Source organism: Triticum urartu, chromosome 2, assembly GCF_003073215.2.
Source record: "Triticum urartu cultivar G1812 chromosome 2, Tu2.1, whole genome shotgun sequence".
NCBI classification, from domain to species: domain Eukaryota; kingdom Viridiplantae; phylum Streptophyta; class Magnoliopsida; order Poales; family Poaceae; genus Triticum; species Triticum urartu.
Window position 1 is genome coordinate 722,750,549 of NC_053023.1, and position 20,274 is coordinate 722,770,822.

General features: G+C 44.6%; 1 protein-coding gene across 1 annotated transcript; it reads right to left on the reverse strand.

Annotated features, from left to right (window-relative positions):
* Window positions 1-9,908: 9,908 nt before the first annotated feature.
* Window positions 9,909-20,054, reverse strand: LOC125540125 (DNA-directed RNA polymerases IV and V subunit 2-like). The gene is made up of 8 exons (XM_048703714.1): window positions 19,900-20,054; window positions 17,506-18,133; window positions 16,695-16,901; window positions 14,960-15,840; window positions 14,570-14,861; window positions 13,032-13,982; window positions 11,810-12,081; window positions 9,909-10,787 (listed from the first exon to the last, which is right to left on the reverse strand). The coding sequence occupies exons 2-8, from the start codon at window positions 18,106-18,108 to the stop codon at window positions 10,286-10,288; spliced, it is 3,708 nt and encodes a 1,235-aa protein (XP_048559671.1). The 5' UTR covers window positions 18,109-18,133; window positions 19,900-20,054; the 3' UTR covers window positions 9,909-10,285.
* Between the last annotated feature and the right edge of the window lie 220 nt (window positions 20,055-20,274).

A 20,274-nucleotide genomic window follows, 5' to 3' on the forward strand; every position in this document is an offset into this window, starting at 1 on the left:
AAAGCAGAAACTGGCACTGGGCCTCCGGTTAATAGGTTAGTCCCAAAAAAATATAAAAGAGCATATTAAAGCCCATTAAACATCCAAAATAGATAATATAATAGCACGGAACAATCAAAAATTATAGATACGTTGGAGACGTATCATGTGCCACTATGCTGAACTGGTTGCTATTTATGTCCTCGCAAGCTCGCCACTTCTAAATGAGGTTATCAGACAACATGCATTGCATCTAACCAAACATCCTGACTTGTGTTTCTTCCCAAACAAGCCCGCAACCAAACAGTGTACCTTGCATTTCTTTGTAGCCTGGCTAGAGGTATTTAGGCAATTAAATGATGTGCAAATGATGGTTTTTTGCCTAGATATGCTCAACCAGGCCCAACTGGAACCAGTATGCAAAGTGGCAAAAAACAATGCAGGCAACCAAACACACCCCATGTTAGGTGAGATTTGTTTTTTAGCTAGTAGTTAGGTGAGACCTCTATTCTCTCTAGTTTTGTTAATGTTAGCAGGAGAACTCCAATTTCATTGATCTGAAAGAGGCATTACAAGAACACTGCCAAAGGAGGAAAGCACTACAAAAAGGTAGCAAAAAAGAAAAGAAAGGAAAAGATCATCCGCCACAAACCAAAGCTCTGCCAACAACCATGCACACCATCGGAATCCATCATCGAGATCTCCAAGGTGATGACTCCAAGGACAAAAACGATGTTGAGGACACCGCCATCATCCGATCTAGCACAACCTGATCTTAGATTTTCATCCGTATATCTCACGCCAAGAGGTACTAAGAGAAAACAGGCGCCACAACAGTACCTCCAGCAAGGAAGGCGGCATACATGAATGACGTGACCGTCGACAACAAGGTTGATGCCAAATTTTCATCTGGAGCCCAACCTTCCGTCAAGAATCGCATGATCTAAGGCCACCCAATGCCTCAGGGTTGAACGAGACCAAGCACAGACTGCCAGAAACCAATTGATCGCCACCGCATCCAGGAACTGGGCGAGCACATGCCAACCTGGCTAGTCTGCACCATCGCACACAGGACCTGGGCAAGCCATTCCAGATCTGGCCATCCCCAACCTCGATGCGTAGAACTAGGCGAGATCCCACACCGCAGCACACTAGGAAGGCCAAGGGAAAACCAGAATTTGTGGGCCTACACAGTTATGCACTGGAACTGGGCAGAATCCAAGCCAAAAATTGAGTTGCCTGCATTGTCGAATGCAAGAACAGGACTATCTATGTTGGAATGATCCGTCGGAGCCTCCTCTAGCACCATCCACATAGGGCGGTGCCACATTGCCAGAGCCTTCTCCTGCAATGTCGAATGCAAGAACAGGACTATCTATGTTGGATTGATTTGCCAGCGCCTCCTCTAGCACCATCCACACACGACGGTGCCACTGCTCAAAGGAGCCGGTCATGCACTGTGCTTGGAGGAAGAACCCACCCATTTTCCACCGATCTCCGCTACTTCCACCAGCGGTCAGCCGTCGCCACGTACAATTGCCAAGAAGCATCAATTCTGACCCAGATCAGGCCTCCTCCCCACCGAGCGTCACACAGATCCACCATGAGAGCACCACCAGATTTGGGCAACCCGACCACCACGTGACAGGTGCCAGATTTGGACTGCTCGGACACCCAGCACACCAGCATGTCGTCTCCTGCTCCAGATCCATGCTCCCCTGTCATAGCCAAAGTAGGCTCGCCCCGCTGGTTGCCACGCGCAGACTAGCAAGGTCCATCACCCATCAGATTTCACTGGGGATGCCTAACAGCCCAACATGCGCACACACACGTCGTCGTGGGTGTTCCTATCGCCCCCGCGTCGTGCCAACTCATTCCCGAGCGTGCCTGGCCGCGTCGCACAAGCTCACGCACGGTCACGTTGATGTCTACTACACAACCTTCTTCTTGTAGACGTTGTTGGGCCTCCAAGTGCAGAGGTTTGTAGGACAGTAGCAAATTTCCCTCAAGTGGATGACCTAAGGTTTATCAATCCATAGGAGGCGTAGGATGAAGATGGTCTCTCTCAAGCAACCCTGCAACCAAATAACAAAGAGTCTCTTGTGTCCCCAACACACCCAATACAATGGTAAATTGTATAGGTGCACTAGTTCGGCGAAGAGATGGTGATACAAGCGGTATATGGATAGTAGATAATAGTTTTTGTAATCTGAAATTATAAAAACAGCAAGGTAGCAAGTGATAAAAGTGAGCGTAAACGGTATTGCAATGATAGGAAATAAGGCCTAGGGTTCATACTTTCACTAGTGTAAGTTCCCTCAACAATACTAACATAATTGGATCACATAACTATCCCTCAACATGCAACAAAGAGTCACTCCAAAGTCACTAATAGCGGAGAACGAACGAAGAGATTATGGTAGGGTACGAAACCACCTCAAAGTTATTCTTTCCAATCAATCCGTTGGGCTATTCCTATAAGTGTCACAAACAGCCCTAGAGTTCGTACTAGAATAACACCTTAAGACACAAATCAATCAAAACCCTAATGTCACCTAGATACTCCAATGTCACCTCAAGTATCCGTGGGTATGATTATACGATATGCATCACACAATCTCAGATTCATCTATTCAACCAACACATAGGACCTCAAAGAGTGCCCCAAAGTTCTACAGGAGAATCACGACGAAAACGTGTGCCAACCCCTATGCATAGGTTCATGGGCGAAACCCGCAAGTTGATCACCAAAACATACATCAAGTGAATCATGTGATATCCCATTGTCACCACAGATATCCACGGCAAGACATACATCAAGTGTTCTCAAATCTTTAAAGACTCAATCCGATAGGATAACTTCAAAGGGGAAACTCAATTTATTACAAGAGAGTAGAGGGGGGAAGAAACATCATAGGATCCAAATATAATAACAAAGCTCGCGATACATCAAGATCGTATCATCTCAAGAACACGAGAGAGAGAGAGAGATCAAACACATAGCTACTGGTACATACCCTCAGCCCCGAGGGAGAACTACTCCCTCCTTGTCATGGAGAGCACCGGGATGATGAAGATGGCCACCGGAGAGGGATTGCCCCCTCCGGCAGGGTGCCGGAACGGGTCTAGATTGGCTTTTAGTGGCTACAGAGGCTTCTAGCAGCGGAACTCCCGATCTATTGTGTCTTCTGGAAGTTTTAGGATACGTGGGTATATATGGGTGAAAGGAGTACGTCGGTGGACCGAAGGGGGGGGCCACGAGGCAGGGGGCGCGCCCCAGGGGGGTGGGCGCGCCCCCTACCCTTGTGAGCTCCTCCTTCATCTTCTGACGTAGGGTCCAAGTCTATCTGGTAGGTTTCCTTCCAAAAATAACTTCTCCAGTTGATTTCGTTCCGTTTCAACTCCATTTGATATTCCTTTTCTTCGAAACACTGAAATAGGCATAAAACAGCAAATCTGGGCTGGGCCTCCGGTTAATAGGTTAGTCCTAAAAATAATATAAAAGTGGAAAATAAAGCCCAATATTGCCCAAAATAGTAGATAATATAGCATGGAGCAATCAAAAATTATAGATACGTTGGAGACGTATCACACGTGTGGATGCGCTGGGCCTGACCACATCATGACCCCTGGTTGCGCCCGCTCGTGTGTTATAGTGCGCCGACGCCACACCCATCATCCTCTGTGCACACCTTTCCACGATGCCGCGCCCTCCTGCCAGCCCCGCATCTCCAAGGTGAGTCGTCCTCACGCTGCTCGAGCTCCTCGTGAGATGGGAAAGGCCCCACCATCACCAACGGCGCCATGAGGGCCTTGCCCAGTGATGCGTGGCGACGGTGAGGAGGGTTCATGTGCAGTAGGACTGGCGGCGGTGATTTAGGGGTTCTCACCAGAGGTGGAAATTTGGTGTATGCTTCCTTTTCTCTCTAGTTTTCTTGCCCTGCAAGTCCTGCATTTTGTTCTCCAGTTTCATCTAGTTCTTTTTGGGTTCAAAACTAGGGACTCTTCTTAGTTTCTTTTTCGGGTCCTTTTTTATTCTTGCAAGCCCGTTTAATGGAACAGAGGGTAGGTGGGACAAGCATAGTAACATTCAGGGGACAGGAACAAAACAGAGGACATGTGACAGTTGTCAAACTCTATGTGGGCGAAACATCTGACTGAAAGCGAATTTGATTTCAGACGATCCCAATAGATATTAGGACACTTGGCGAGATAATGTCTCACTTTAAGAAATGAAAATAATGCTACATAGTAGATTTAAGGATAATGTAATATATATTAGAGCACCTTGCGAGATTGAAGGAACCAATAGGTATAGAATTTTCTTTGGATTTTCTTCCTTGGCCCCTTAGTAGCTTTATCCATAGTCTGCCCTTCATCCCTTTATTGTGCATACCACTCCTTCTTGTTGCTTCATCTAGGGTAGCTTTTCCTTGTCCATTTGAACTCTTGCAGCAGCATCAACTAACTTCATTTTATTAGCATCATCTCCCACCCCAATATGATCTTGTTGAGGATCATGTAAAGAAGCTTTAGTCCCTTTAGCATTGGAGAGATTTTTCTGTCAAATGTCACTCCCTAGGGTTTAGCAACTATAGTGGGATTCATAGACACATGAATTTAATTCTCTTTATGAAGGTCACTTTGTATTTCGTGAGATTCTGCAACAACTGTTTCTTTATCAACTTCTTCATTGATTTCATTAATCCTCTGTGCACCAACGCTCGGCCTATAACTACACTTAACTTGAAATGTTGCGATTAAAACTATTAGCACAAAGAAAAGGTTGCTATCAACTATATGCAAAGCACCGACCTGCATGCATTGTCATGAAGGTCCCACATATATACTAGCAAGTTATCAAGCCTCTCCTTCATTTGTGACTAAAACATGTGAGTGACAAAGAAGAAGAAACAAACCAAAAATAGGATCCCACCCACTCACTAATGCATTTCAACTAGGAGGTGTGCACGGATGTTAAAAAAGTATCTCTCCCTAACCCCTCTCCTATTCGACAAAAGCCACTTCTCACATTGCGCCAAAAAATTATTGAGAGCGACATTTTGATGATGCGATGTAAAGTTGTTGGAAGCAGCTCATGATGGAACATCTCGTTTGATCATCTCAAACAATGCCCACCACTTTACCCGGAGAGCCCCCCCCCCCCCGCCCCAAAACATTTCACAGTGGTCTTTCAAATGATGACTCATGAAGTGCTTGTTTGGAACCTATGGTAAGACCAAACTTGCTTCCTATTGAGCATATCACTTTGTTCTTGCCTGGCATTTATAAAAGCTTGGTGCCACCAAGAGTTCCCCCAAACACTTCACATTGGCATTTCAAATAATGCCTCATGAAGTTCTTGTAGAGAACCCATGGTAATACCAAACATACTTCATATTGATCATTGTTCCTAATTCTTGATCAGCATTGAGTAAAGCTCGGCATCACCAAAACTTCCCCCAATCACTTCATAGTGGCATTTGGAGTAATCAATCGTGAAGTGCTTGCATGGAACCCACGGTAAGACAAAACATGCTTCGTATTGATCATCTCACCTAATTCTTAGAGCTTGGCATCACCAAGAGTTCCCCCAAACACTTCACATGGTGTTTCAAATAATGCTTCGTTAAGTGCTTGCAGGGAACCCACGATAGCACCAAACATGCTTCATATTGATAGTCCCTCCTAGTTCTTGGCCGACATTAAGTATTGGCATCACCAAGGGTTCCCCCAAACACTTCACAATGGCGTTTGAAATAAAGCCTCGTGAAGTGATAGAAGGAAAACCCACAGTAAGACTAAACATGCCTCGTACTGATCATCTCCTCTAGTCCTTGGACGGCATTGAATAAATCTTGGCATCACCATGCTTTGTGATGATCATCCCCTTTGGTTCTTGATTAGCACTGAATAGAGCTTGGCATCACCAAGAGTTCCCCAAACACTTCACAGTGGGGTTTGAAATAATGCCTCATGAAGTGCTTGCAAGGAACCCACGGTGAGACCAAACATGATTCACACTAGTGCAACTCTTGTGGTTCGCGCTGGTATCTAGTAAATGCTTGATTACACCGAGAGCCCCCCCCCCCACCCAAACACTTCACATAAGCTCTTAGAAAGGTGATTCATAAAGTGTTTGAAGGGAACTCTTGTGGTTTATGACCTGCAATATCTGTTAAGTGCTTGGTTTCACCAAGAGTTCCCCCAAACACTTTACATAATACCTGAAAGATGTGCTTTGTAAAGTGCTTTAAGGGAGCTCCCGGTAATACCGAACGTGGTTCTTAGATCTTGGTGACACTTTTGAATAATGCTTCGTGAAGTTCTTGCAGGGAACTCGTGGTAATACCAAACATGTCTTGTGTTGATCAGCTCTTTGGGTTCTTGTCCGGCATTGAGTAAAGCTTGGTGGCACCAAGAGTTCCCCCAAACACTTCACGGTGGCATTTGAAATAGTGCCTCATGAAGTGCCTGCAGGGAACTCATGGTAATACCAAACGTGATTCTCCATTGGTACAACTCTTGTAGTTTGTGACCACTATCTAGCAAATGATTGGTTACACTGAGAGTCCCCCCCCCAAACACTTCACATAAGCCCTCGGAAAGGTGCTTAGTAAAGTGTTTGAGGAACTCTTGGTAATCCCCAAACATGATTTGTAGTACATCTCGTGTGGTTTATGACTTGCAATATCCGCTAAGTGCTTGGTTGCACCAAGAGTTCCCCCAAACACTTCACAAAATACCTTTAAAAAGTGCTACGTAAAGTGCTCGAAGGTAACTCCCAGTAATACCAAATGTGGTTCTCAGCTCATTGGTGCATTTCTCTTGTGATATGTGGCCAATGTCTACTAAATGCTTGGTGGCACCGAGAGTTCCCCCAAACACTTCAGATAAGTTCTCGAAAAGATGCATCCTGGAGTGCTTGAAGAGAACTCCCGATGAGGCCAAACTCGGTTAATCCCCATGCACCCAAGCGCAAACGCTCTCAAATCCTACCGATACCGCTGGTTGGCACCCGGAGTTCCCCCAAACACTTCACTATGCAAAACTCCATATCCCTGCATTGCGCACTTATAAAACAGTGCCAATGCAAGAATGAGGCAGAAGCTAGCTAGCAACTGAAGTGGTTTGAGGAGAACACCAGGTGACAACCAACTAAACTAGCTAGAGAGAACTCATGTTCATCTCCTGCACCACACTTCGCTTGTTTAATCTGCTGTGCTGATGAGCGCATACGCGGCTGCTATTTAGAACTCTAGACGAAAGACTGGAGATCTGGTAGCAAGCTTGTTGTCTCCTGTGGACTGCGGTGCCCAATGCAATACATGGTCTTGGTGTTGGACGGATGAACCTGGCAATGAACCTAGCCGTGATGCAGCCTAGGTTAGAATGAAACTGGCTAGCTAGAGCCAAGGGAATCTTGTGAGATGTGGCCTTCTAAGCCCAAGATTGGCAATTCCGAATCGTGCAAAAGCTTATGGCGTAAAGGTGCGTGCCCAGCCTGCAAATTCCTTATCTCCTCAAGCAGCTAGCTAGCTAGTTAGAGATCAGTGTCGTCGGCGGCGTTGTTCAGTTTGTGTCCACGAACATTTCTGTCAGCGCAAAGGGGGTGCGGTGGAGGGATCACGCTATAATTATCGTTATCATGCCACGCAACTGGTGCAAAGGCTGCGCCATTTGCAGGACAGGGGCTAACAATTTGTTGCAGGAAAATGTTCCATGCATCTCATGGGTGGATGTTTTCGTTGCAGTAGTGCCGTCGTGCAGTACCTTGATAAAGTCATGGTTCATAAGGAACTTAGGTAGAAGAAAATTAAAGTAATCAGGCACTTTGGTGGAAGAGAAAATGCATTTTTCGTGTGAACATTTCACACCATGATGCAGCAGATCACAGTGTTTATGCAGAGTTTATTAAACAGTGGTTTCAGTACCTTGATGACCTACCAATGTACTCCACTAGTGCTGCTAGTACTTTTACGGTACCCTGGTACTCCCGTTGGGAGCATAGGAGTACCGGTTGAATCAAACCGTCCATTTATAGGGGTAATTTAGACTTTTTTAAGTCCTCCTTGCATAAAACATTTGTCAATGTCGCCTGGTCAATGATTATCTCGGCACGTTCAATTTCTAGACATTTTCATTCCTCTAGATTCGTTGGTAAAAAGGAAAAAAGAAAACCTGATAGTTCATATACATCGGGAGATTGATTCAAAAACGAGCTGCTCTGAGTGGGGATCTATGAAATTGACGACGTCCGCGGATTAGATTCTCAAAGGCCATAGACATGGACGAACATTGGCTGAGGCCGCTTGTATAGCTACGAGGGTGTCGGCCTGCGTCCTCCCCACCGGAGAAGGAGGGGACGATTAGGGAGACGTGAGCCTTGCCAACTACGGTTGCTGGGGGCGCCGCACCGTTGGCCGTGTGGTTGAGGGAGAGGCCAGCGCCCGAGGTGGAGGAGGAGATGTGCGCCTCGCCGACGACGGCCGCCGTTTTGGGTTTGTACTCCACGCTCTTTTGGGTTTGTACTTTCTACTCCGTAAGATTAGTTGTGGAGTACCACATCGTAGGGACCATCAGATTAACGAAAATGGACGGTCCTTGATCATTTCAGGGTACTGTAAAAGTCCTCGACTACTTTTCACAGATAGCGGCTTGTTTGAAATGTGCCATCAGTCTGAAGGAGAAGGGAATCCATGTTGAGAACATAAGCGGAGAGTGTGGAGATAATCTTGTACTCCCACTAGCTAGTGACTTTGCAATGAACCAAGCGTGAGATCATCATATACATAGTTAAAAGTATTTTCAGTTGCCGCTTGCATGTCGGTAGTCGGTGGGACTTCATGTTCATCAGTGTTAACTAAAGGCCAGCCTTTTTTCTTTTTTTCTTTTTTTGCGAAGAACTAAAGGCCAGCTACTACATACACAAATAATGCTAGAACTAGGACACATTTGGTAACCCAGATGCCAGAGCACATGGACCTAATCTGGTATTTCCCATTAGAAAACCTGTCCAATGGGCTGGCCGCTGGCCAGTTGTCTCATTATGCGTGCGTGACTGTATAGCGTGGGCAGGCGGCATAAAGAAAGAAAAGCCACTGTGACACTGATGGCAACACAGGATCGATGGCTAATATTCCCAAATCCCAAAGGCCATACAACAGAGTGAAAAGCTGGCTACAAGAAGGTGTCCAGGTTCAATGCACTCGATCCCTGTCGTCGTTCAAAGTTGAGAGACCCAGATGATGGCTAGTTTCAAAGCAGAGGAGATATACTTGGGGCATAAGTATCTGTATCTTTGGAGAAGCATCATTTGCAGAAGCGAGATGATGGCGATGCGGCGGGAGCTTCTCTTCTTCCTCCTCATGCCGTAGGAGGAGGAGAGGCCGTTTTTCGTCGTCTTGGCATGGAGTTCCCCCATTCACACTTCTTGGCTCCCTAGTTCGTCGTTGTTCGTCTTTGTGATCTCCCTTCGTGATGTTCGTATGATCGTATGGTAGGGGGGGGGAGTGGTGGGGTTGCATCTTCTCCTTCTCCTCTTTGCTGTTGCAGGTTGATTGTATGTTTGTTGTATCAGTATATTTCTTCCGTGATGAGTTCGTTCGGATGACCTCCGGAAATGCATGAGTTTGCGGTGTGCCGGTGTCTGAACTTCAGGGCGTGTCGATCCAAATGGCCGATCACGCCACAGTAACGTACTCTGATCCACGGCGTTGCCTGTGACATTCAGGTTGCAATGGCATATATGCTGTGATTGCCGGCGACATTCGGGTTGCAATGGCATATATGCTGTGATTGCCGGCGACATTCGGGTTGCAATGGCCCATGCTGTGAATCACATGACACAATTATCTCGGTACCATTCCACAGCAAACACGAGCATGACACAATTATCTCGGTACCATTCCACAGCAAACACGAGCAGCTCAAACCAAGAAGGCATGCACTGCACAAGATAATTCTGTTCACTAGGATAAAGTTGATTCCAGGGGCAGAGTGAGACAGGTTCAACTAGCTAAGCTACAACAGTGTCTCAACAGAATTTCTTCAGGCCAGAGGCAGATCCCCACGGCACAAGATATCCTGCACTGCACGGCCAGCTTCGCTCCATGGGAGCAGACCCGTCCCAGCTACGCAAACGCCATGGTCACAACGAGTTTCACATAGCCACTACATGTCCATAACCACAGATAACCTCAGCCAACTACCACGTCCACAACCACAGATAATCTTAACTAACATGTCCATCAGTAACCATAGATAGATATAGATAACCTATATACACACCACGACGAAGCTCGGTCTAGCAGACCTCCGTCTGGAACTTGAGGCAGATGCCCATGCTGAAGAGCTCCTGGTAGAGCAGCTTGGCGCCGTAGGGGACGGCGATCTTGACAATGTTCTCCGAGGACTTGCAGAACCCGCAGTACGGGCCCCGGATCTTCCGCCCGCCCGAGACAGGCCGCATGATGACGTTCGCCCCCCGCTCACACGTCTGGCAGATGCGCATCTCCGAGAAGTCGCTCAGCGTGAAGAGACGCTCATGGAGGTTGGCAGCCGCGCCGTGGGCCAGCAGGCAGTCGCGCTCCATCTCCCCGAACTTGACCCCGCCGAACCTCTTCCTGTCAGCGACGGGCTGCCTCGTGAGCGGGTGCACCGGCCCCGTGTTCCGGAACTTCACCTTGTCCTCGGCCATGTGGATCAGCCTCTGGTAGAAGTTGGGGCCTGCGAAGATCAGTTGCTGCATCCTTTTGCCGGTTTGGCCGTTGAGAACGCTTTCAGCTCCCCCTCTTGAAAACCCAAGCCTGGAATACAACAAGATGCGTCAATTTTGGACATTTAATAACGCAACAACGTGTACTAGAATGTAGCCTGAGCTGGTAGCTAAACTCAAAAGGTATTTCCTACATAACTATGCAGTATGACTCACAGGGGGTAATATAGATATTACAACACCTGGTGAGATTGAAGAAAACAATGGATATCTGATTATTGTGCTAAACAGTTCAATTCCTGCTCAATTGTTACATTTACTGGATTCTGTTCTTCTATGATGATACAAGAACAGACGAATGTCATTTTACCGTTGTCAACAACCGGTTATATGATCATTAGAGGTGAACAGCGAATGTGGAAAATCATACTACGCAAGTGCATAATCACATTTAACTAGATATGTCAACCGTAGGAAATCTAGAAGTCGATGTCAAATCATATGCTGCTCTGTTTTCAGACTCAGACAAGTTTAAATACAAGGAAATGAAATGTCAGAAGCAGAAGTGCGGAACTTAGAAAACATGTATCATAAGTTTTACCCAACTTTTAAGCAGAACATGTTCGTCCAATTGATCAATAGATCAGGAATAAAACTATCAGCACAACTGTGCAGGTCATTATGTCCACTTGTAACATTACACTGCCGTTACTTTGCTCTATAACAATACAGTAATGAATATAACATTTCAGGATAGCAGGGTGCCCTTTTGTGATGTAGAAAAATTCACAAAAGATTTAACTTAATCTGTACAGGCAATTAAAATTTTCAACTAACAGAAAATAACAGCAAAAATGGAGAGGTGGCCGTCGTTCAGGAGAAAAGATTAAATAAAGAGGGGAGTGATTTTCTTGCTAAGGCACTTATTGGCACTTAGTATGCGGTTCTAACTTCTATAGATTGCAATATTGAGGGAAGAGGGGGAAGGGGGCTATGGCCCATAGTGGACAAGACACAGCTCCGCCCCTGTGCTCAACCATTGAAATCAGTAAATATCTCTCTGGTGTATCCATGTTCAAAAAGGGGCTGGTTTGGAATTAAGGAGACACTTACTTGTGCAACTGTTCCGAGATAACTTCAACTGTGGCTGTGGTGAATGGTGTTGCATACTTGATTTTACCACCAAGAGCGATTCCCTTTCCCAAAGCAGCTTCAAGCAGCTGGCCTGGAGTTTGACGGGTAGGAAAGGCGTGTGGATTTATCACGATGTCCGGAACTATTCCTTGGCAGGTGAAAGGGAAGTTCTCCTGAGATTCCAGAAAACCAACAACACCTTTCTGTCCATGCATGCTAGAAAATTTATCTCCAACACAAGGTGATCGAACCTGAAAATTCATGTCAGCAACATAAGTTTATAGCTATCAAAAGGAAACAATAAACCAGGACGGAGGTAGTATTTGCTTAAGAGTTTGAATGCAACTATGACAAGTACTTTCTGTCATGAAATGTCAGTAAACGCTATAAAACTGTTAGTGCCGTGAGAATCTTAGTAATACCTTCTCTATATCAACAAATGCACTTGCGTTCCTAGGTAAAGTTGAAAATTTTGCTTGCACATTCCCAAAAGGTTCTTTTTTTGCAAACTGAGTACTGACACATTTATGATAGAAATAAATGCACTGGGAAGAAACTTAGCTGATATATAAAGAGGTGTTTTGTTGGATTACCACACATCATAACTAGTGTTCTCTTACCACCAACCATTCTGCTTAAACTAATTTTGAATTGTTACAAGAGTAAATGTATACTACTACATATTTTAAGCACAGGCATATTAAGGTCGCTTTGCACCAATTACTTCTCTCAGGTATCATGAGTGCACACTGATGATTAACTTCCTAATCTCCTGTTTCCCTCTGATATGGTAGGAAAGTAGGGTAACCAATTCTGCTTCACAAATGGGAAGATGAATACATACAACAATATTCTCTCGAGACCTAGTAGATAATTACTAAACCGCCAAAAAGCAGCAATTTGTTAGTTCACTGGATCATACTCCCTCCCCAAAATAAGTGTCGCTGATTTAGTACAAAGTTATTACAACTTTGTACAAAACTTATTTTGGGGCGGGGAGAGTACTATATTATTAGACATAAGAAAGGAGAGCAAACCCAACTAACAAGCATTTTAGTTGCAGTTGGCTTCCGTTGGTGTAGAGCAGAAGAAGGCAAACATTCAGAGAGTTCTACTGTTTATAAGGTAAATACAATTGCTAGTAGTAAAGTTCAGTGCATGTAATGTGCTAGATAATAGTTATTCTTTACTGAACGTATACCTGTCTTAAAGATACAACAGCAAAATGCTTCCCCTCGTCATTGGCTGAGAGCAACACTCTCTGGACCATTCCCTTCTCTGTATGCTTCAGCTTAATACTATGGTCTTCACCAGATTCTGACACTTTCCCAATTATAATGTCACCAATCTGAAGACTTGAACCCACAAAAGGTAATCCATCATCATCAAGATTGTCAACTCGTCCTCTCTTGCTTTCCATTTTGCCGAAGTTTACTTTCTCCTTCATTTTCAGTCGTTTGCTGGGCCCTTTGGTCTCTACTTCTGCCTTATAGCTCCGCATGAGCTCAGTTCTAAACATACCACGTTCAAGAGAAGCTCTATTCATAACCAGGGAGTCCTCTTGGTTAAATCCCTGATGAATATTGACCGCCACTATCGCATTTTGTCCATTGAAATATTCAGGCCTAGCAAAGTCATCTTTTCTTCCAAAAGTATAATCTGATCTGCCGATGCAATCAGCTGAAACTGTTTTGAAAAGGGGTCTCTGAGGGTAGTAAAGCTGATGAGAAAGAGTATCAACTCTGGTAAGTGGATTTGTTGTGGAGTATCCAATAGCTTGCTGTGAGTGTTTTTCTGCTTGGTACAGCACCCTTCGAGCAAAATTATGATTTGCAAAAGGGATAAGACTGCAGCTTAATCCCAACAGAAACGAAAGATCCAGCTCACAATGAGTATAACCAGAAACCTCATCTCCACTACTCTGAAATAGGTGTCTGATTCCCCAGGCACATTGTATATCTTCCTCCTCTTCAACACCAATGAATTCAATAATTTCTTGCTGCATTAGTGCCTGAAAAGAGTACGGAGAGCCCTTCCGTTTTGTAATTTTATTTAGGTTCTCAACCACAAGAAGAGGTCTGAGTAATCGCCCTGCATCAGAGAACACCCGTACTTCTCCAGGAGATTGGTGCTTGTCCCTTTTGATTTCAACCTGATCAGACGGAACATGACGCATGAGCAATACGACAAATGACACTGCAACGTAAAACATTAGCACATAGTGCGCAAACAGAAAACATATGTGGCAACAGGTATCTCCATTATTGTGCGTCAGATAAGGAAGCAGTCTAAAATTACATTACTCAAATACCAAATTTTGGTAAGAAACACAACAGAAATGCGTAGTAGGAATTACAAAAGGAAAAATACATTTAGGGAGATAGTACCGACAAATTAAACATGACAATAATTACAAGAACTCGATAGAACGATTACAGAGGGAGTACAAAATATAGAAAACAGAGCATCATGATGCTAGGTTGCATGGTACAAGTAAGAAGGCATGCACTATGGAAACTGTTGTTATATTCAAGCAGATTGGATTTAACTTGCATCGATCTATGATTAACCAAGCATGCAAATTAGACCTGTCCAAGACTTATGACACATCATTAGCAATTCTTCTTAAACTAAGCATGGTATGTACTATGACGTATCACTGAACCTAGACACCAAACATCTAGATAAAAGACAATGTATACTCGGCCAAATGCTTGTAACCATGGGAAAGGAGCAAACCTGTGGATCGATCAGACCACCACGTCTCATGCACCTTAAACGCATGACAAATGAAGCTGGATCAGCACAGGATCCTACCCAATCACCATTCAGGAAGATCTTGTCCATTTTGGGAATCTGCTTGGCAGGAATTTCATCCAGTTTATTCATTCCACAAGAAACAAATCTGTCAATCAATGGCTGTGCCACTCTAGAGCTAACAATAGCAGTAACAGCTAGATTTTTCACAAGTCCACAGTTTTCACCATCAGGAGTGGACATAAAACACATCTTTCCCCAGTAAGATGGATTGCTGCAAGGTTTTTTCTTCAGGTTAGTTCGCATAAGGGCATAAAGAGCAAAAAAAAAGGGCATGTAAGACTGCAACACTTGGTTTAAGAAATTACTTACGGATATCTTGCATCACCAGCTTTCCCAGCATAAGCAACCTGCTGGCGACTTTTCCTCAAGTCTGACATCATTTGAAGAGGATTTGTTCTCCTGAGCGTTGCAACGATTCCTGAGCATCTTTCGTTTCTTTTGTAGGGATGGCACCAAGAACCGGTAGCGAAGGCACGATTTATACCATTAGTAATAATTGAAGCATCAAGATAGCGCGTTGGAAATTCTAGATCACGATCACTATTCAAATCTCTCTGCATGGCCTTAACCATTAGCCTCTCTGCATGCCTAAGATGCGCCCGAAGTTCTCTTCCAAGCAGTTGACCAGGTAACTCCAGCCTCTTGTTCCTGAAATCATCCTTATTATCACATCTGCGCTTCCCAGTAAAGGCCATTAGAAGGCATTTGACCATGTAACCTAAGAAAAGAGCTTTATTCCTATTCCCCTTTATACCAGGAAAGAGATATTTAGCGATATAATCATCAAATGACTCTCCTGGAGGAAATTTTGAACTCTTGACCAAATCATCAACACACTGGCGGGCTTTATCAGACTTACGAAAGCCTTCACACAGTTCGTCAGATTCACTAATAGTTGCAGATATCGCGTTGATAACAGAAGCATCACAATCTCCCATATCTATCATATCAAATGCTTCCTTATCAGATGATACGCCTAGCGCAAAAAACATTAGCCAAATCGGCATATTGGCATACAGGAAGGAAATGGAAATGATTTTGCTGCCACTGAAATCATTATTCTTTGTAGAATCAATCAGCTTCACATATATGCGTCTTCGTTTGATTTCAGACAAATAAGAAACAGTCCAGACAGGCCGGTCAGCAATCCAAATCCTAGTCAAGCATCTTTGCTCTTGGGCAATAAATATCTGCAGTGTTCAACAATGGAACCATAGTGACCATTAGTGAGATCCAAGAAGCACAGCACATATGTTATGAAAAAAATGCCTTTTTTAGTACAGTTATTACTCTAAGAGTCACACCGCAGGAGAATATCTAACTGGACCAACAAGATCACGAACTGAGTCCGCACATGTCAGTGTTATCAGCAGAAGCTCATCTCATTTAAAACATTGACCTAACTTTGGAAAATCTTCACTAGTATGTTGCATAGGCTGGAGCGGATGACGCGTGGTTCATCCAAACCTCATACCTCAATTTCCCACATTATTAAAAGATCTCTAACAAGACGTAACAAAGTAACCAACTAGACACTGCCACACAAACTAAGGTAACCGCCTCTTAAAGATCTAAAGATAACAAGGAGCACAAATGTGCCTGCGTGACGCTGGTCTAGGTGAACTCAGGTAGGCATGACGGTGTTCCTAAAGTATGTAAGAGTAGGCCAGTAAACAATGGCTTAACATGATCAATCATATTATTATTTTATCCGTAGCAAGGCATGGCTATTTAGCTAGTTTGGTAGAATTTTATCATACTGTTCTAATAACATATTGTAGCTTTTTGAGATCATATTTGCGGAACAGGGCTAACACACAAGAGTTCAACATATGGAAACAGACCAATTCACACGGTACTCATGTAAACTCTCTTTTCTCAGAATGATTTCAGCAGCATATATAATTAAAAGAAAACTAAGAAAGCTCACAAGCTCTGTACTCCGTCTTAGTGACAAAAGAAGTGTTAAAAACATTTGATAATACAACACTCCCTGCATGATGCATCAACTAAAATAAGCAAAGAGAGATCAATAGAATTATACCTTCTCCATTCCCCTGATCAAAAAGTATCCACCAGAATCATAAAGGCAGTCACTTTCCCTGAGTTCACGCAACCAGCATAAATTTGAATTAACCATAACTGGAAGGCGGCCAATATTCACCACATGAGTTTCATCCATAAGAACTCTCTTGTGACCAAAAGGATCTTTCTCTGTTTTAGACTTGTCACTTTTCTCCATAGAATAAATCTGTTAACAGTTTAGAGCACGTCAGTTAATTGAGTGACTCAGTGACTGTAACACCTGAGTGCACAAAAATATGAGTACACACCATGAGACATCTTAGCACATAGTTTATTAAAGTAAACTAACATACCAACACAACAGTTCAATAGGATCAAGCGCATAAAGCATTAGCACACGTGAGTGATATCTACAATTATGTATGTTGCTGGCTGCTGAGCTAATCTGGGAACATCAAGCAGCCATTTGTTCCTTGACTGCTCCATTTCATGTTCTGTCAATGGACTATTTTGCTATATTAATTAGGGTACCAGGGAATAAAACAACTAGCAAATTAAATGAAGACGACATCAGCTTCACAAGATCAGTAAATAGACAGCCAAGGTCTCGTGTCCTTATACAGGATTAGCTTACAAGAACAGGATTGAAAATGTGTGTTGTCAACAGCATAAAAACAGGGTCATGACATGCATGTCACAGCACTTTACAGTTTCAAGTAATTTTAGGGGCATCAATTCTAAAGATTGGGTGCATGTGTTCAACACTTCATAAACAGACAACAGCATAAAAGAGTAAGTAATTGGCAATAAAGAACATGGAGACTGCTGACCTGAATATGCACTTCTACTTCCATTTTGGAGGAATATGTCATATTTTGGAGGCGAGCATGTCTAGGCTTGAGCTTAAGTGACTCCTCATCAACATCATCTCTGCCAGACCAAAATACAGGCTTTTCCAGTTTCACTCTACCAAACCTGATAACAGCATGCTTCCAACCACCAGGCCCTTTCTTTGACAAATCATAACTTGGCTCGACAGTCACTTCTCCAAGTGAATCAAAAAGCTCTTGGAGCCCATGTGAGACAAACTCATTGTAAGAATTTATCTGATGGCTAATCAGACCAAACTCATCAAAAAATGACCTTGATGCTTCCTTGCAAAACTTCTCTAGGCTTCCCAGGCTCATGTCAATTGGAACTTCTGCATGTGACTCAGAAGAGTACTTTCCCTTACCATCACCATCCGAGGATGGTTTCCCATTCATATCAGCATCCATAGAAAGCTGTTCTCTGTCAACATCCATAGAAGACTGTCCATTTGAATCATCCATGGTATGGGACATGCTCTCTTCATTGTCATCCAATTGCATAGAGTCCAGCTCAGGCTCAGCGCCGTTTGCTGATTGCCCACTATCGCTTTGTGGATCTTCCATTACGCAAGCACAGGCAGTTAAAACCCTGTCAAGTATCGCGATTCACGACGCCGTCATAAAACAACAGGTTAGATATTGATAATTTGAATTGAAAAAGGCAATATAAATGCCATATATGGTACAGCATTAAATACTGGAAATTGAATTATCGAAATGATACACGTGGTACATGTACACACGCACGTGTGCAGTGTTCTCTCAAAAAGGTGAATACCTCAAGCCCAGCAGGTTAATAAATGAAGCATGTGACGTATGCGCTACATAGCACAGAACGTCCAGTGACGGATTGCACAAATGAAAATAAACCCTACCGTAACTTACTCCAACGCCGCTACAGAAGTAGAATTCGATGATGTCGGCTACCCTAACACCAAACAAGTCACAGTGTTTCCACCCCTAGCTCACAATTATTACCGTTCACAAACAGATGGCGTGCACTGCAAGCCATTCAACATCATTTGCCAAAGCAACTACAAAAAGAGATCCTACCCATCTACTACCTCCATACCAAAATATAACACGTTTTGGTAGGCTACCAAAACGTCTTATATTTTGGCACCGAGGTAGTATGTGGCTTACAGTGCGCTACATAGAACAGAACAACTAGTAACCGATTGCACAAATAAAAAGAAACTCTAACCTAACTTACTCCAATCAAGTCACCGATTGCCACTACGTAAACAGAAAACAATGATGTTGGCTACCCTAACCCAAACAAGTCACGGTGTTGAGACCCCTGGTTCGCGGACAGATGGCGTGCATTGGAAGCCATTAAACATTCGTCGAAGCAACTACAAACAGAGATCATCCCATCTATGTATCTTACAGTGTGCTAAGTACCACAAAACGACTAGCAACCGATTGCATTGGAAGCCATTAAACATTCGTCGAAGCAACTACAAACAGAGATCATCCCATCTATGTATCTTACAGTGCGCTAAGTATCACAAAACGACTAGCAACCAATTGCATTGGAAGCCATTAAACATTCGTCGAAGCAACTACAAACAGAGATCATCCCATCTATGTATCTTACAGTGTGCTAAGTACCACAAAACGACTAGCAACCGATTGCATTGGAAGCCATTAAACATTCGTCGAAGCAACTACAAACAGAGATCATCCCATCTATGTATCTTACAGTGTGCTAAGTACCACAAAACGACTAGCAACCGATTGCATTGGAAGCCATTAAACATTCGTCGAAGCAACTACAAACAGAGATCATCCCATCTATGTATCTTACAGTGCGCTAAGTATCACAAAACGACTAGCAACCAATTGCACAAGTAAAAAGAAACCGTACCCTGACTTACTCCAACCCCGCTACATAAGCAGAAAACAATGATGTCGCCGGGTACCCTAACACCAAACACAATCATCACCGTTGGCGGCGAGCCGAGGAGGTGCATTGAAAGCCAACGAACGCTTGTCAAAACAAATACAGACAGATCCGCCCCTCTATGTGCCCCAACAATCTGAATCCCATCAATCAATAATACTCCCTCAATAATACTTTAGTGATCTAAACGCTTTTTTATTAGTTTACGGAGGGAGTACAACGCAAGCAGCAGTGCTGCATCACAGACGGGGAGATCTAACAAGGGGGGCCTTCGGCATGCGTGTGGGTGACTGAAACCCCAAATTTTCGTCAGTTACCGTCTTCCCGTTGAAGAGAAAGGAAAAAAAACAAGCTTTTTGGGGGAAATAATCTTTTCTAGGGTTCGTCGCCGACAGAACGAATCCGTCCAGCCCGGGTAGGCCCGCGCCGAAGCCCGCGCCAGCCCGTACCTGCGGCGGGGCGGGGTGGGGCGGAGGCGGCCCGGAAGGGGGGCGGTGGCGTCGGCTGGACGAGGGGGGCCTCCGGCGGTCGATGCTCCCGAGGGTTGGGTGGGTGGCGGTGGAGGGGGGGCTGGCCGGAGACGGGGGGTTTAAAAGGGGGAGAGTGCCGGAGGACGGGGAGGGGGGGTGAGTGTCGAGGGAGGCGAGGCCGGCGCGGTGTCAGTGGGGACTGGATTCTGCTGCTCTGCTGTCCGGGGACGGGGAGGGGGAGGCACGGCGGCCGTCCAGAGTGCGCTCAGCCCCAGATCCGACGGCTGGGGGCGCTGCCTCGCGTGGATCGAGGGCACGCCGCGGGATCTTCTGCGCAGACACGCGTGGCTCGTT

What these genes read in the sequence shown, in the direction of transcription:
- LOC125540125 (XM_048703714.1), bottom strand. Translation starts at nt 18,108, where the DNA reads ATGGAAGATCCACAAAGCGATAGTGGGCAATCAGCAAACGGCGCTGAG. An exon ending in AAGTAGAAGTGCATATTCAG is followed by an intron (nt 16,902 to 17,505) that starts GTCAGCAGTCTC and finishes AACTGTTAACAG; the next exon opens with ATTTATTCTATGGAGAAAAG. An exon ending in CTGTTGTATCTTTAAGACAG is followed by an intron (nt 12,082 to 13,031) that starts GTATACGTTCAG and finishes ATGAATTTTCAG; the next exon opens with GTTCGATCACCTTGTGTTGG.